Here is an 18126-nt window from a genome sequence, read left to right on the forward strand (position 1 = left end):
TAATTTTATTTTTTAATTAATATCATTTTTATTATAATATTTATACATATATCTAGTTAATGAAAATTATATTATTTAATACAATAAATTTTTTGATAAATTGATTCTCATTTCTATTGCACTCCATTCCTATTCTCATTCCAACTCATTCTCATTCTATAAAGTAAACGCACCATTAATCTTTAAATGTTGTGGACAGAGTAACAAATAACCTGGAACGGAACAAGAGACGCCTAATGCCCTGCAGTCTCCATTCATTTTCTGCATTATTGCGGTGGACAATATTTAACTCTCTCTAAATTAGAATGAATTATTTGCTTGAGATAGTGCATCAATCTCCTCTACTGGTGCATATAATTTCTTTTAAGCAACATGTTCCAAAATATTAGTACAATAGAGTTGCCAAAGTAATGAAGACTGGATTTCAGTTTACCGTCCAGCACAGCCGCAGACAACTTGGGTATTACGGTTCTTGCTGAGAAACTTGCCATTTTGTGGATGGATTTCATACATGGATCATAAGATTTTCATTCCTGTTGCCCCAATTGATTGTATTAAACCAAAATTACCACCATATTCAAGAACATAAGATGCACAACATTTCAGGAGTTTGTTGGTATTTTCTTATATGGCAGTTTTAAAAAAAAAAAGAACACAACAAAACATTTTACAGTTGAAATGAAAGCTGGAATATTTTCCTTCATTGAAATGAAAGGTCACAACTTGTCCAAAAAGTAAGAGCAGCAATCACAAGGAAACAAGACGATGGATTATAGACGATGAATTTCAGTAACGTGAGAAAAGAACGAGAGAATTATACACCAAGAACGCCATCCTAATTCATCAACTTGATAATGTCAAGTTAGTTTTCCACAACGAATAATTGTAAACAATATATGACAGACATATCTGGAATAACTCAAGCTTTCATAATTGAGACATAAAACAAATTAAACATTGCTAATTAGAAAATAAATGTCAAACCTTCTTCCATCCACAACTCACTCCCATCAGCAGATTCATCATAAAAATCCTTGAGCAGCCTCCCAGCCACGAACCAACTCATTGGTGAAGGGAAAAAAATCGGTTGCCCTGTAGGGCACAATGGCTTGTGGCATACCTAAGCATCCAAAAATTGATTTATATTGCATATGGATCCATCTCAGTCATCAAATCATTTCCTTGCGTGCTCCGGGATAAGACGTTGTCGCAATTCATTAGAGGCACCAGCCAATTCTGCAAGGCAATTGGCATGAGGAAGAAAGTAACTACTAAAGCCAAAGTATGAAAAACAGAGGATCAATTTACCTTGAGCAGTGAAATTGAAAAGAGTAGGTAGGGGTCGCCCATTTGGCAAACAAGTATTGGGGTCTCTCAAATCATCAAAGAAGGGGTGTGCACATGCCTCCAACTAAGCCAAGGAGCAACTACGGTTAGTAAACTTCTCAAATAAAATAAATAAAACATAAACACGCACAACAGCATCACAGTGAAGGGAAATTTTCAACCTCCAACAGGTTCAAGGAATGGTGTTTATGTGTGCAGTCTCCAACATTCAATTTTATGGATTCCATCAAAAAAAAAAAAAAAAAACTTACAGCAGTGCATCGTAGGCTTGGTGAATACTGAAGCAACCTTGAGACAAGATCCAGTGCTTCAGGGGGCATTCGTTTGTGAAATATCTGATAAGCATAAATTTATTAAGATATCTACAGTTGTAAAGCAGAAAACACAATAACTATAAGGAAAGCAGAAGATAGAGATCTCCGAACAAAGACACACCTTATGCCATGGATGAGCTTTAATTTGAGGGAACTTAAATTCTGTGTAATTTGGATTCATGCACTTAATTTCTTCTCTTGTTGGTGTTCCCAGAATCTAATAAATAAAGCATAGTGGGGAAAATTAATGAGAAAAGCTGGAAAATGAAAAAGAGATCTAAAAACTTTAAACATAAAAAGTCTCCAGATGTTAGACCTTAATGATTTCGACGAGCTGGTCAACTCCACTTTCCCCAGGAAATAAAGGCTGCACATCATACAGGCAGTAGATGTCATAACTGGTCACGAATACCTCATTTTAGAAGATGAATAAAAAACAATACATCATGGACCTAAACATTAGCATATGATCCATTAGCTAATGGTTGAAACGAGGAACTCAAAGCAGGCGAATATAATATAGAAACAATACATTATATAGAACTATAAAATATCCAGAATAATAGGCACGAGTGACGACACACCACTTTCGTCATGAATAAGCAAAAGGAACATACTTATCCACTCTGTGAAATTCAGACCACTCATAGATATCTATAAACAAAAGATTAAGATCATAGCATTCTGAAAAAATGTCCAAATAGACCACCCTAAAAAATTATCAAGGGCGGTTGAAATTTGACACCAACATTCAAACAGATTCAGATGAAAATAAAAAGCACACACCAACCTGTCCAAGAAGAAGCTCAGCCAAGACACATCCAATGGACCACATATCAATGGCAGTTGTGTATTCTGTAGCCCCAAATATAAGTTCCGGGGCCCTGTAATATCTTGAGCAGATATACGATATGTTGGGTTCACCTGGCACCTGGAGATTTGAGAATGAATCTCAGCAGTCATGATTTTCCAAGCATTAGCAATAGTACTTCAAAAATTCCCAAAACTTTTTCCCAAATAAAGAACATACCAACATCTTTGCACTTCCAAAGTCACATATCTTTAACTGGTGTGTATGGGGATTGACCTGCAAATCACATTACAAATTCAACCTAGATATTTTTGATACTATATTCAATAACCAAACAAAAATTTTAAGAAAGATAGCATGATAATGAAGCATATCTAGATCATCATCTCAAACTTTCACAAGCAAAAACCTATAACAACACTATTAAATTTCGAGTAAAACCTTAAAGAAATTTTACACCCACGTCATTTTAATTTTTTATTTTTTTAGAAAGGCGGTCTTGTGTGCATACCTAGCAATAAGTGCCAAGGAGCTTACTATCAAAACCTTACATCTGCTCATCGAAAGAAATTTTTCTCACTAACAGAAAACTAATTAGTCTACAACAGAGCTCAGACCAATTAAGTATCCAAAAAAAGCATGTTAAAAAATCAATAGAAGGAATTCCATAGGACACAGAAATCACAATCCTCTACTCATCTACATTTTTATAGTTCGTTTATTTTTCAACCTCTCTATAAGAATGTACAACAAATTGCAAGAGAACTTACCAATAAATTTTGTGGCTTAATGTCTCGATGACACACCCCAACAACATGATGCAAGTAATTCAGTGCACGGCAAATCTACAGAAAGAAAGCATGTATATTACCATAACTGGCACAAGGTGCAGCACACCCGAAGCATTAAGCACAATCCAGTACATTTACAAAAAGAATCTTCTCAATCACCAACAAATAAACAAATTAAGGAACGGTTCAAATTTCACCTGGTATGTATACAGCTGCACGTAAAGAATGGGCACATGTTGGTTCATTCTGGTATAGTGCTTTGAAACTCGGTAGACAGTTTCAGATATATACTCCAAGACAAGGTTAAGATAAAGCTCATCTTTCTCAGTAGTTGAAAAGAAACAATGTTTCAGAGAAACAACATTAGGATGGTTAAGTAAACGCATAATTTGGAGTTCCCTATTCTTGTATCTCTTATCCTGGAGCACCTTCTTTATTGCAACAGAGTCCCCTGTTTCAAGGCACTTAGCCTGCAGCATAAAGATTAAATGCAAGAAGGAATAAGATGACAAAAACAGTAGGCCAAAATCTTAATCTGGATATACAAATCCATGCCAACAGGTTTCACATACTTGGAAGACAACACCAAAGGAACCAGTCCCCACCACACGTTCTGCCATATAGGAGATTGTCTGGGAGTCAAGAATCAAAAAATTGTTAAAGAGTTGTTCAGAATCCAAGACTTGGCCAATAGTTAATAAGAATAACCCAAAAGTGAGCTAATGGTAAAACGCAACCCGGGAATCCAACAAAAATTCAGAAGAGAATTCAAATCACCTGCTTTGGTTGTCCATTTCGACCACCTACTGTAGTAGCAATGACTTGACCTGCTTCTGTTCCATTGCCATTGACAATTGAGGGTTCCAAATCCTGCACAATGCAAAGCCACGACCAAGTATTTAGCAACTATGAAGTACCTGCAGAAACTGTAGACCACAGTTCATTTATTCTATCAACAGTTATTCACGAAGAGACTTGCCAACAAGCTCTCCAGAACAGCCTTCAAGTTATGATTGTCTCAATACCTTATCATCATGGTTAACATTTTTTTCATCTCTTATTCTCATCTCATTCATTTCCTTAGGCAGTTGATCAAAACCTGATCTTTCAGTTCTAGCAACTGTGGCTGCTTCGGACGTGCTTGCAACAGGCTCCAGAGATGTAGAAGCCATATGCTGCTCTAGACTGGAGGCACTTCTTTCAACCAAATTTGCTTCCCCATTTACCTCTAATTCTTTATCGACCTTTGCCCTCTTTATGCCAGAATCTCCACCCTGTATGAAACAAATAGAAATTTTTAAAGAATAATTTAAATTATGGAAAGTTAAAACCAACCTTACTGGTCTGAATTAACAGTAAAAGCAATGCATAGCCAGACATTAAGAACAACCTCATTACAAAGTTTATAAATTGCAAGTCTATTTGTGATAAAACAACATTAGCTACGTGGAAATAATGCAGCTGTCAACTTAAACAAATGGAACAGTACAAAATTCTTCTAATTTAGAAAGACAAGTGAGAATTGATACTGGGAAACTCACCTTTAGGATAGACTTAAATAAAAGGGAAAAATAGGCTAAACCTCTGCATCCCATCTAAAGCAGAGACCAAGTAGTTTTGAGATTACAACCGATTGATACTTCCCTTAAAAAACATAATGGAGTCAATACAAATAAGGTTAAGATATCATTTCCTTATCGGTGAGATACACCGCAGTCAACAACACAAAAAGGACACAGCAACTGAGGTGAATTGTTTTTCTTTTCCTAATCGTGATTCTTTTCATGAAATTTGCCGTCCTAGAGCCACTAGAACCTGTTAATGCTGCCATCTTTGTTTAAAAGAGGGAAAAAAGGTTAGCAAGTGAGTAGCAGCCATTCTCACGGAAGAACCAATAATGCTGATTTTGACCATTCACCAACCCCAACAACAATAGTGTTCAGAAAAGCCAACTGCTATATTACGGCCTACCATCAACTAATCTCATAAACAAAAAAATCCAATCTAAAACACGTAACATTTCATTGTTTATTAAATTTAATTACATCATAAATCACAACAAAAGTTAACAGCACTGCACAAGAATATAAAAGCATGTTCTACTTCTTCAAAACATCAGTTGAATCGCAGCTAAATCATTGCTAGAAATCAAGGCAAAAACTAACATAACATAACATCGTTCACAAACTAGGACAAGATCATTATTTACATAACCACATTCTTCAGCTGATGGATATATAAATCCATTCAAAATCTAAACAACACACAATACAAAATCCGTAAACACAAACAGAAACAAACCTTAGAAACTTCAAACATAAGCAACAAACAAAAATAAAAACCAAAAGCTTACCGGATCAGAAGAAATAGAAGTGCGACCAGAAGCAATGCTCTTGAGACGGCGCATGACATTCATTGTTTCTGAAAACGAAACCCTAATTGATTCTCCACTTCAAAAATGAAAGAATGAACAAATCCAACGCCAAATTCAAAAGAACGGTATTGCTTCAAAAGGAGAGAGAGAATTTCTCTCTCTTCCTCGGCGACCCAAAAGGAAATTAAAAAACAGAAAATACAAACACAAAAATCAAAATCCCTCCCCTCTCTCTTTTCTCTCTTAATTTTCGCTGACGCTCTCCCTCTAGAAAGCCTCCAGGTGTCTCTTTGGTTTTGATTTTCTTTTCCGCGGTCAAAGCTCGATCAAAGAAAAGCCAATCATTCCAGCCTCATGTTTTGTACTTCAGTCAAACAAGGATTTTCAACCGTTAATCTGTAATTATTAATGATCTGACGGTTTGTGTTTGAGGATTTTTGGGTAGTTTTAAGAGTTTGGTTACGCGTTATTCCAAAATTAACCTCAAGTTTGTTTCGTATTTACTGATATCGGAGTCCGGAAACAGATTTATCCAACGGAATATTCTCCGGCGTTTGACCACTCATTGACCACACTGCTGGCATTTAAGTTTAATTATGCTTGTGCTCTGATTGGGGTTTACGGTTTAGAGAGCCATTAGCGCAAATGAAAGAAGTTTACCTATATTTAGAAGTGGATTAAATAATTTTATAAAATTCATCCATCCACTTTGTTTTCGATTATTAATCAAATACAATTTTTTAAAAATTACTAATCACAATAAAAAAAATTACAAATTTCAACAAAATATTTTTAAATTTTGTAATACTTGGAACACAAACTGATGATACGATTATATTTTATCAGTGACGCAATTATTTTATTTGACGCTCAAAATGCAATGGTATGATAATTTTCATGAATAGAGTATGCCGTGTTATTGTTTCACCTTAAATAATAGATATAATAAGTAATTTTAAAGTTCTAATAGGAATTGTACCATTGATAGTTTGTAAAGCTTAGCAGGGTAAGGAGCATACACCCTGTAAGAAACTAAGAATCGAATCGAATTCCTATACATAATTGAGTTGCAAAAGATTCTGAATAGATATCCCACATCTGAAAAAAATTCTAACAATTATTCCAATAATTACATATTTGATTTGACATATGGACTAATATGCAATAAAGATTTAATGAGAATAGATTCACATGAAAAAAATATGTATTAACTCTTGGATGGGAAAAATATAACAATTCAAAACTTTCTAATTATACAAACACAAAGTTAGGAACAAATCCACTTTGCATCTCCTTTGTCATTGATCGTCATTTAGGGGTCTTAGCTGGTGATCCGAGTTGTTTCTCTCTCGATTGCACTATTCAAATTCGAATGCAATATATAATAAAATCAAATTAATTGATCATCTCCATTGTAGATTGCATAAAATTAATGGCGTAAAGTAGGCATTTGAAAGAAAGAAAGAAAAAAGACTAAATAATGCACTTCAAATTAATGAAAATATGGAGAAAAACAAAAGTCGCTCTTCTCTTATCCAAAGAGTTGGATCGGGTCCGAAATCCAAATTCATTAGAGCAACCCAATGGGCCGTTGTGGGTGAAAAAATGAAGAAAGGAATCCAACGGTTCGGGTAATTATACATGCACAAATCAAATGGAAATTTGTTTTAATTGCATTTTTTTTTTCTTTCTTTCAATGTCCACGTTGTGGTAGTGTTTATATCTGTAGTTTAAATGGATCCATCAAGGCCAGTCTGCCAGAGTTGTTCAATCAATGATATTAAGGGACAGCAACAGCATGGCCTGTCAAATAAAAAATAAAAATGACAGCATGCACGTGAAATTGCAATAGAATGAAAATGACAAAAGTATTATTTTTGCACTGCACCCATCAAAACTAATTAGAAAACTCCAAGAGCCCACAACACAACTGCCTTTGCCTTATATTATTATTGCACTTGCGATTTGCCAATTCAAGCTTCAATAGGTAAAATATTATTTTAAGTCTGCCCCATTGTCTTGACAAGTCAGTTCAAAATTGGGTTGCCGGTGAGTATGATTAATTTCGAATGCCAAAATTTCTATAGAATTTCACCAATCCCGCATGGAGCATGCATCGGACAATTCGAAATTTCGAAGCATTGAGAAATTATCGCTTTTTGTTTTTCGAGGTTCTAAAGATGGGCCAAGACACCAACATGGAGTCCTCTAATTAAGTTGGGCTTCTGTAGTGGAATCTTTGTGCGATATGCTTCTTTCATCATTCAAAAGGAGAGAAAGAGAGGAAAAAAAAGGGTCTTTTATAGTAGTTTCATTTATTTATTTATTTATTTTGTGTATTATAGAGTGTGTAATGAAAGGGAAAAGTTTTGAGTACGAAAACAAATTGGGTAATGTTAAGTTACATGCATATACCTTACAACCCTCTCACATGAATAGTATATGGATACTATTCATATGAGAGGGTTGTAAGGTACATGCATGTAACTTAGAGGGATCCAAACAAATTCCTTTCTCAAGTTCACACCACGTCGGTAACAACCACAATAAGAAAGCTGGGTACGCAGATGTGAAATTTAGCAACTGTCATATCCAATGACTAAGATGGAACCTTGAACAATTTGGAGTTGGTAATTAAGGGCACTGCTAATTAGAGACTAGCCCTCTTAGGCACGGTAGTCCAAAATCACAAGCATAATTGAAATATCTTAGCATATATAAAACAAAAGTTGACATTTGCAAAAAAATAATAATAACAAACAAACAGTAGATGGCACTTCGTTTGTTTTCATCCAATTCAAATCGCTTCGAAGCTGATCATCTCAGTTTTTGCTTACAAAAGGAGAAAAAATAATTATAAAAATGAGAAAACTCTCGTTCAAACTCGCGATAATATTCTCTGTACTTATCATGTTCATATTCTGTCACCCGTGGCCTAGACTTGGTGCTTTTTGCAGCTAACTAGCAATGGGAAAAATTAATGCGAAGGCGTTCGGCTTGCGGAGCATAAATGGTCCTGCTCATTAATTGTACCCAAACTGTTGCAATCTTCTAGTTTACATCCCCCTCATTTAACGTTTCACCCACCAAACAATCACTCATTTTCTCTTAAAATTCAAAGCTCAAAAGGGTCTTTTTATACAAACATGTACATACTATTTTCCCTACTTTTCAACGCATTAAATGTTTCGAATAGCAATATCTCACAACGCCCGTCACCTCTCGTTACGCATACTTGTCAACTATACTTACCACCTTGGTCACGTTTAACTTCAGTTGGCATCTCGTCTCAAATTGGGTCTTAATTTATAATATTTATATAATTAATTAATTTAAGCATTTAACGATATTCATTGCTGTGTTCAAGTCAAAACTTTCGGTATAAATATCCGAGCGACGTGTCTCCATTTCAATGAAAACATGCACCTGTGATATCGTAGCACTGACACTCTTGACTTTCGTCACCAAAATATATTTGTTTCTATTGTGCCATTCATGCAAGAACAAACCGAGGCAGCTTTCACGAAAGCATCTCTACAAGCACTTTAGTTCATTATTAGTTAGTTAGCGGAAGGTTTTTCCTAAATGGCTCATCAATAATTACCATACATAATTGATGGGAAAAAGGGCCGTGTGTGTCTCGCTCTCTCTCAACAGTTCTCGTACTCAATTATTGACGGTGCCGTGTCTCGCAACTAGAACGTTGCCAATGGCGACACCCACATACACGTATGCATACATACATGCACACACACATATATATATATATATATCACGCACAGTTGATTTTGATTTTGATTTGGTACCAATAATGTAGAGTAAAGGCTAGGTTAATATATGGAAATTTATATGGTCCAATGAATTGGCCCACTAATAATTGTAGTGAACTGTAGGTGTAGGAGATTAGTTTTTGCAACCCGACGATCTTGATGGAGTTTGAAAGTTGTATAAGGATGGAGGTGAGGGAGCCCACAAGCATGTGATAGGTGGGAGAGAGGCAAAGAGGAGATCTGGCACACGATGACTTTTTACTTTGGATAATTGGGACTAGGAACAAGATTGACAAGTAGATGGTCCAAAAACAATGTCCTTTAAAAAGAGTTTTTTTATTTTTTTTTATTATTTTGCATATATACATATTGATATTTATATATAAATGATGAATAATTTTAATGTATAATATTTGAGGCCCTACTGCCTTCCTAGCTTCGTTCGGATAGCATATCATTTTCTTGACTTTAAATACCTTCGTCCACACCTACTCGTGTCCTCATTAACCTGTGATCCTCACGTGTTTCTTCGTGTGTTTGCATGGCCCCGCCCATACATATTCGGTAAGTTTTGCACTGTAACAGATCATCTCTGAATCATTTTTGTCACGTAGTCGATTGCCGCATCGACGCAATTAGGAGTCGGGCATTTTCAGGTTCAGTACGTCCTAGAAGAGAGTAAATTGATTTTGATTTGTGAACCCGAACCCGTTCTGTTTGAGTTTGATCACTAATTTCTGGGGGTTTTTTTTTTTTTGGTTTATTACAAAGAGTAATGATACTCTTGTATAAATTTATTTTGTACAAACTGACGTAGCATTAATTCATTGATTGAATGAAAATATAAATTAATAAAAATAAATTATGTGGGCCAAGTGATATTTAATTCAACCAATCTTATCATGTCACATTAGTTTGTATAAAATAAATTTATACAAGAATTTGTGACTTTATCATTACTCTATTATAAATATTATTTTTTTTATACAAATTATCATTAATTTTACTTAAGAAAAGAAAAGAAGTGATTAATTTACAACAAAGAATCTCAAATCAACGTTAAGTACCATACCTTTACATCCACGGGCAACTCATCCTAACCCATTTTGCAAATTGCAGCGCCACAAGACAACCAAATATTTTCCTTTCCCTGTCGCCAAGAGTGAGTAATCATCACTCATCAGATATTCAAAGTAGAAACCATAGCACGAGCCGCCATCAACAACAACAAGAGGGGAAGGGGCTAGCAGCTATCGGCTAGCAAAGGAACAAAACTAAAATCTTCATCATATCAGAATTCAGAAAGGTCAAAAAAAGCATTGGTACTGTCGCGCCTTAAATTTCATCCTCTTGTTGGTAACGAAAAGTTTTACAATACAATAAAACTTAAATTTTTTCATTACCATCCGAATAATTATGTGTCGCATTGGAGTTGGTCAATACACGAAACCCCATACCCAGAGAAACTGCCAAACCCTCAGCATTAAATGATAGTAACTCTCTCCCCCAACACCATCTGTTTTCTCATTTAATGCTTGCAGAGCCAGCCACCCCACACAGTTCACTCTCCACTCTCTTCCCACCACAAAATGCTTCGATATAATCACAAGATCCAAACCGGCCCGCCCATTTGCACCCCTAGGCGCGTGTTCTACATGCATCACCGGCGCAATCCAAAAGAAAAAAATTACTTAAATGAAATTAAAACCAGTCAATTGAGCACCCAACAACAACATTAGCTAACATGGTCACCAAGTCGTTACAGGGAGTTCAGTTCAAGTTCAACATTTGGAAAAATGAAACCGAAAGCAAATAGTTAAATTTAAATTGCACAAAGGAATACTTCAAACTTCATTTCAGTTTTGTTTTTTTGACAATTCATAAAGGGGTTGACCTGAGTCAATACCCGAACCACCACCCTTGCCTTGTGTTAAGAATAGTCTCTGCTCGAGTCCGTGACTCAGCCCCATCCTCATCACCATGCAAGGAGTTTCCACGCGCGGTTCGTTCTTGACTCAACACCCCCGAAGCAAAGCAAACACACTGTCACACGCGCCCACGTACCAAAGCTGTCTCTCTCTCTCTCTCTCTCTGTTCACCACAATTCACAAGCCACGTGATTAGCTACAATTAACCGTAGCCATGCACAAAGCAAAACACCCCATCGTGTCAAGTTAAAAAACCAAACACCAACTCCATTATCGTATCAGCTTTCACATTGAAGAGCGGCCTTGATCTTCTGAACAGTGCATGATATTAGATTGTTGACCGTCTCCACAGATTCTACCGTAAGCTTGGCCGTCGGAAGACTATTCACCAAGATTTGGAAGGCCACTGTTAAAAGCGAGCCACCCACTCTCTGTGACCCACCGTTGCTCCCATTCCCACTTGTGGGGCCATTAGCCAGGGGCCCTCGTGAGTCTGGACCATCTGGAACAATTGCAAATCCAGAAGGAAGGAGAGCCACGTAGGCAGAATCACCACCGTTCATCACCACGTGCATGGCCGGGATGTCAACGGGCGCGTAGACGACAAGCGACCCAGCGGCGTCTGTGCATGTCTCCTGTAGTATCAACATGCTGCTCTGGTTTGCGTTTATGGCCTGCAAAACAACATGACGTTTCGTTAACCCTCGTATTCATCGAAATTACATGATTTGCCATTTTAACCATTTTACATGTCAGTGGTGAAATCTTTACAGCATCCGAGAGTCAAACCCTGTTCAGGGAAAAAAAATAATAAGAAACACTTTTATCTACAAAAACGATGAGGTCAGAACAATCAAGAAAGCTAGCATGTGTCCTATATTTTGACTTTTTAATGCTTCCAAAAAAAAAAAGAGAAGAAGGGAAAAGTGCTTTCTCTTTCTCTATCTATCTCCTGCCAACAGATACTGCCAAATTCTAAACTTTGTCCTTTCAATTTAACCTTTTATCTCTACGGGACAAACTAAAATTGGTTGACATCGAAGTGACAATTTCGTCAGAAAAATAATTCAACCTTGCTGTTGCACCCACTGCCCACATGAAAATAGCAATGAGAAAAAGAAAATGAGATTTTTAGAGATGGGAGAGATTACTTACACTAGCACGTAGAAGGGAGACGCAGTTGCCGTGATCTTGTCCTTTAGCAATGTGGGCCATCTCCTGCATGGGCCCACCGTTCGACAAAATATCCCACTCGCTTCTAAGCCGCTCATCACGTAGAAAATTGAAGAGTCTTTGAGGAGACACCGGCAGCCAAACGGAGGTGGCAGCGCTTAACACGATGCCTGGAGGCTCACCGGGATCGTCAACGCTCTTTCTGGTCATAACCCTAACGTCTTCATCGACATTGCCAGCATTGAGCTTGTTCCATTTGTGGACAGTTGAAGCGCACACCCCAGCGCAGAAATTATCAGTCATTCTCTGTGCTAGCTTCAACATGCTTCGTCGCCCACCCGCAGTTATTGCTACATGTTCAACCATAATAACATCACTATAATCAATTCTTGTATCATACATGAACAGGGTGCCGATATTTAGAGAGTGTTAATGTCATATATACCGGTGTGATCTCTGGCGGAGACGCTGGTGGACATGAGAATGGCTAGGCACTCGCATTGTCTTTGAAGGGTGGCGACCCACCGTTGGGCGCCGAAGCCCATTCCGGAGATTATCAAGGGTTTGTAGAGTTGGTGGACTTGGCTTTCATCGTATTCTGCATGCTCAACCCATGTCACCTGCAACTTATTTATTTTTATAAATATTAATATTCATATTGTGGACACTAAATTCCACCCATCACATATTTATATATATATATATATACACACACTTAAAATGCATACCAGTCAAACTTAATATAAATATGATTAATTTAAACCTTAATTTGTAGCTATTTTGTCAGTTTACTATGAGCTTATAATAATGTGCTTGATAAATGAATAAAAATATGAGATGCAAATCTCGGAAAATGGCTCAAGAATCTAGGCTCAATTAAAGAAAACGAAATAATGTAGGCATTGTGTAGGCTGCATAAAATATTGGTGTACGTAAAGTTTTCTCAAGATTTTGAAGGAACAGATTACACCGTGGCAAGTGACATCGAGATGTGTACTAATGTCTACTCGAGCTTTTAGGTACACCGTACACGTACAGGAAAACAGAATAGCCAGTCTTGGAATTTGACTAGCAAGTAGCAAGGTCCTATTGATTAGAAAAACAAACACATCATGAGACTCGACCCAGGTGACATGGCTGAAATATAGCAATTGAGGGAAACCGAGATGGCATCAAAGATAGGAATAGAAACATAAAATGTGTATTTTGTTCAATCAAAGTTGATAATATCAAGGACCCCTTTTACATACAAGGATATGAAATTAATGTGTTCAATTCAAGGCACAAAATATAAGGAAAAATAGAGACTTCTATTCAATAAAATAGTGATTCATCCTCGATTTGCTGCGGTACGATTCATTATTCTAATATGATTAAGCAAACCCATTGTTGAAACTTGAAATATGAACTATATATATATATTGGAAGCACAATAGGAAGCATCCAGGAAATTAAATAACGCTTTAGGAAGGTTCAGATTCCCTGATAATATAATGTTGGGGAAGCAAATTAGGGCACTGACAGCGTGGGGGATACACAGAGAAATCACTAGACAAACAAAATTCTTTGATGCATGAGCTTCTCAATTTTGATTGGGAATGCAAATGCCCATGATTCTTTTTGACCTGGTGTTTTACTCCCAAAGTAAATGCACTGAACTAAGCTCAAGTGTCCAACAAACTTCATTTAAGACTAAAGTGAAATTGAAGGCCTACTTGGGAAAAAGCACAATAAGTGATGAATACTAAGAAATCGTATAAGCAAACTGCAAAATTTTGGTTAATAATAAATCACCTTTGAGTAGCCATTAGGCATGTCTTGCACAACACAGCCAGAAGGAAGCCTCCTACAATTAACAAAAGCTGGAGCACCAGAAGTTTCTCGGATGGTGTCAATGGAAACATCAACGACAGCCCATACACCTTCAGCATGTTGCTTACAAAAGCGGAGGAAATTAACTTCACGTACGGGGACCAAAGGTGATAGTACTTGAAGCTCGGCATGCATCTCCAAAAAGGAAAAAAAAAGTTTTATTTTTATTTTTTTATAAACAAGAATAATAAGAAGAAAGTAATTGATTAAATGCTCATTAATTATTGAGTTGTAAAATTCTACCAACTGGAGTGCCCCATTCCTTGTTCCTCCCATGCCACTTGATATCACATCAGTTGTTGCAGTTCTGGCAATCATACAAGGAAACATCTCCGCCCATCGATTCTATCAGAATAATAAAATGACATTAGAAAAAGTAATTAATGTTTAAAATTGAAAGAAGGTGAAAAAGAACTTAAGTAAACTGCTTACTGGGTCCATCAAAGTTTCAACAAGAGCCAAGCTGTTGATGATGACCATGCCAGTCTCCCTAGAAGCCTCCGTGACAAAGCCATTAGGTTTCAAGCCAATGCACGGAGTGAAAGTTCTCAAGTATTCTTCATGGTTCAGCACTTGTCTTCCTGATCCTTCAAAGCTTCTGATCCAAAGGGGTTCATCAGTTTGAGCCATTTTAACCAATTCATCCATGGCAGCCAAAGCAAGCTCCAAAAACATTGATCTTTCAATGGATCTATCGAGGCCTGTAACGCCGGGACCTGATCTGTTCGGAGGCATAACAACTGGCAAGGCATTAGAAATCCCAGTTCCAAAATCAGCAGGCAATGTTGTGGTCACGGTACTGCTTAAACCACCAAAACCATTAATGGTACCAACACCAAGTTCTAAACTTGAGTTTGGCATTGGAGGAGGACCCATTGAAGAAACTGGTCGCCCCAAAAACTTGCCGGCAAGGGCACAAACTCGATCTAACTCATCCTTTAAACGGGCATTTTCGATCCTCAAGTGCTGCTCTTCAAGAGAAATATCACCAATTATTGCAGGACCGCCACAGTTGGTGCAAATTGGGTTTCTCATTGCATCTCTAATGGACATGTTTTCAGCTCGAAGCTTGTCGTTTTCTTGCCTGAGCAACGAGTTCTCGTGGCGTTCCAATTGAGTCTGGTGCACCACAAAGCCACCAAAACACACCAAGATAAATCAGACCCAACAACATCACGTAAGACCCCAAAAAAAAAAAAGTCTTAATTTTTACCTTCATTTGGGTACGGCGATTTTGGAACCAGAACTTGACTTGTCTGGTTTCCAAGCAAAGTCTTTTGCTGAGTTCCAGTCTTTGTTTCTCATCAGGATGAGGACACTCCTTGAACAAACTGCGCGCACACCCGAAAAACAAACAAAATAAAAAAATCACAAAACAAAAAAGATTGATTTTTTATTATTATTATATACTGCATGAATCAATCATATGTGTATATCATACGATTCAAGTTCTTGGATTTGTTGAGGAGTGTGTCGGTGGTATCTCTTTTTCCGGGGAGGGTTGTCGGCAGCATCAAGGTCATCACCAGAAGCTCCATCCATATTATCGCTTCCAGATCTGCTTTCGTGTTCTAGGAGATCTTCTCTGCTTCTTCTCCCAATTATCCCTTCAAAACTTTCACCCATTCTTTGCAGTTGCAAATCCCCCCCTCCTTGATTGTCTATATTCGGTTGCTGCTGAAAAACAAGATCACAAACCCAGACAGATGGGATCATCATCGGTCAATTCAAGAGTTATAAGCAAACAAAACACAGTACCAGTCCAAGAGAGAGAGAGATGAGTGATTTACAAGGGCAAGTGAGAGGCCAGGAGAATTGAACATGGATTTGGAGAGAGGCTGAGGAGTACTGCTGAGAAGGCGAGGATGAGCAAGTGTGGTAGTGGTGGGCATATTGTTGTTGTTGTTGTTGTCGTTGTTAGTATACGAGATATCAGCAACGATTCTTGCACCGCCACCACCAGAACTAGTACTAATATTATTCTCAAGAAAACCTCCAAAACTCATCAAAATACTATTTTTTTTTCTTTTCTTCTTCTTCTTCTCCTTCTCTACAAATTTACAAAGACTTTCATTCACTCTTTAGCTAGCTTCATCAACCGAAAGTAAAATAAAATAAGATATGAGAGAGAAATAGAGGAGAAAAAAGGATAGAAGCCCCTCCAACTTCCTCTAGCTCAAGCTCAAGCTCTATTAGAAAGAGAGGAGAAAAAAAAAAGAGAAAGAAAGAGAAAGAAGGCAAAGCAAAATTAAGGCCGCTTAGCACTTCCTTCTCTAACCGTCTCTCTTTGATAACTAAACAAGCTTGTTCTGGTGACTGAGACCAGCTCTAGCTTAACTAGGAACCCTAGTTTTGGCAAACTCAGTGCTATAAGTATATAATATATCTCGTTCCCGTCTCTGCATGCTTGCTTCACTAATGACTGTCTATAAACTATGTTTAAACAAACGCTCCTAGAAGCAGCTTCAAAGATTTGATGAAAATTAATAAATGTTAGTACTAATATTATATATAGAAAAAAAAAAAGGGAGAAAGAAAACGAAATGGGATTAAAGATTTGCACAGAGAGAAAGAAAGAGGAGAAGAGAGAGAGGCAAATGCAAAACAAAATAAAAGGGTTGAAGATAAAACGCAATATGTGGACTCATCGAAGCCTTACAAATACATACCACCAAAAAGGGTCGGTTGACTCTTTCGTTTTTCCCCTTTCACTTTTCTCTCAATCACTGTTTTATTTATTTATTTTAAACAAAAGTCAGTGATTGACAGTCAAAGTGAAAACTTTTTCTTTTCTTTCTCTAGGTCACTGTAACGAGTTTGCAGAACAACACAGACAAAAGTGTTGCGTTGAATTAATCAGCTACTTCTGATCCATTGGCCTTCACTTGTCTTAAAATTACAATAGTTAAAAAATAATAATAATAAATTAAAAATCTTTTTATTTTACCCACGTTGGTATCTTTTTTTTTTTTTTTTATTTTTTTTCTTGGTTGGAATTAACCCACGTTGGTATCTGTACTAAGTACTAAGTACAATGAGGTTACTTTTATTATGGGCAAAAAATGAAATTAGGGCTTTCTGAACTAACCTGTTAACTGTAAAGTGGATGACGACGAGGCCACTGATCATCAGCAATGCAAACCTAATCAGAAAGGAATTATTGAAAGCAAATTTTGAATTGTTTTCAACTTTTTTGTTCTTATTGTTATTATGTTTTGTGAATGAATCCAGAATTGATTGAAGTGTTTATTAAATAAGGGAATTTATTGATTTTTCCTTTGCTCATTTGGACAAATATTTTTACCAAATTCGGAGAATCTCTCTAAAATAACATTACAGCTAATCTAAGCCCTTAATAATGGAAATAAAGATAACACTGAGATACAGTGTCTACTTTATTATTTATGACTCATATCTGTATATAGTATCCTACGATATCACACTCATGAATGTTAATGATTTAAATCACGTTTAATTAAAATTGATGAATGTGTGTCGGTCCAATGCTGTAAATTATAAGTGTAACCTTATGTGTTATTGAAATATACTGTTTCCACCGCACAATAATTTCTGGAAAATAATATGTGATCCAAATATAGGGTACCGCCAGTGTCTAAAAATTTTGAGTGATGCAACAATTATTTTATATATGCACACAATTCAGTGTAAAGTGATAATGGTTTTTTTTATCACATTCACATTAATTTTGCTTTTTAACTAGTATATATGATTAACCAAACCAACAA

General features: G+C 36.7%; 2 protein-coding genes across 3 annotated transcripts; both read right to left on the bottom strand.

Annotated features, from left to right (window-relative positions):
- Positions 1-814: 814 nt before the first annotated feature.
- On the bottom strand, positions 815-5910 carry LOC102628101 (shaggy-related protein kinase theta). Its single transcript, XM_006490959.4, has 13 exons — positions 5617-5910; positions 4289-4537; positions 4041-4133; positions 3836-3895; positions 3461-3733; positions 3243-3317; positions 2692-2748; positions 2452-2592; positions 1978-2028; positions 1783-1878; positions 1599-1682; positions 1309-1411; positions 815-1236 (listed from the first exon to the last, which is right to left on the bottom strand). Exons 1-13 carry the CDS (start codon positions 5677-5679, stop codon positions 1175-1177), a joined length of 1407 nt encoding a protein of 468 aa, XP_006491022.1. The 5' UTR covers positions 5680-5910; the 3' UTR covers positions 815-1174.
- A 5212-nt stretch (positions 5911-11122) lies between these two features.
- Positions 11123-17001, bottom strand: LOC127901118 (homeobox-leucine zipper protein ANTHOCYANINLESS 2-like). 2 transcript variants are annotated; one of them, XM_052437365.1, is made up of 9 exons: positions 16171-17001; positions 15822-16054; positions 15594-15711; positions 14813-15499; positions 14624-14725; positions 14303-14515; positions 12954-13128; positions 12491-12858; positions 11123-12009 (listed from the first exon to the last, which is right to left on the bottom strand). In XM_052437365.1, exons 1-9 carry the CDS (start codon positions 16384-16386, stop codon positions 11614-11616), a joined length of 2508 nt encoding a protein of 835 aa, XP_052293325.1. In that variant the 5' UTR covers positions 16387-17001; the 3' UTR covers positions 11123-11613. The 2 variants fall into 2 exon arrangements, with proteins under 2 accessions (XP_052293325.1, XP_052293324.1); XM_052437364.1 differs by having other exon boundaries at positions 15822-16057.
- Between the last annotated feature and the right edge of the window lie 1125 nt (positions 17002-18126).

The sequence above is a fragment of the Citrus sinensis genome, chromosome 3 (genome assembly GCF_022201045.2).
Source record: "Citrus sinensis cultivar Valencia sweet orange chromosome 3, DVS_A1.0, whole genome shotgun sequence".
Taxonomy (NCBI): Eukaryota; Viridiplantae; Streptophyta; class Magnoliopsida; order Sapindales; family Rutaceae; genus Citrus; species Citrus sinensis.

Excerpts from the sequence above, each read along its gene's own strand:
- LOC127901118 (XM_052437364.1), bottom strand. The coding sequence starts at position 16,386 with ATGAGTTTTGGAGGTTTTCTTGAGAATAATATTAGTACTAGTTCTGGT. Across the intron at positions 16,058-16,170 it reads CTGGCCTCTCACTTGCCCTT|CAGCAACCGAATATAGACAA; the intron begins GTAAATCACTCA and ends CTTGTTTTTCAG. Across the intron at positions 14,516-14,623 it reads GGAATGGGGCACTCCAGTTG|ATGCATGCCGAGCTTCAAGT; the intron begins GTAGAATTTTAC and ends TCCTTTTTGGAG.
- LOC102628101 (XM_006490959.4), bottom strand. The coding sequence starts at position 5,679 with ATGAATGTCATGCGCCGTCTCAAGAGCATTGCTTCTGGTCGCACTTCT. Across the intron at positions 3,896-4,040 it reads GAAATGGACAACCAAAGCAG|ACAATCTCCTATATGGCAGA; the intron begins GTGATTTGAATT and ends CTTGACTCCCAG. Across the intron at positions 1,237-1,308 it reads TTTCAATTTCACTGCTCAAG|AATTGGCTGGTGCCTCTAAT; the intron begins GTAAATTGATCC and ends ATTGCCTTGCAG.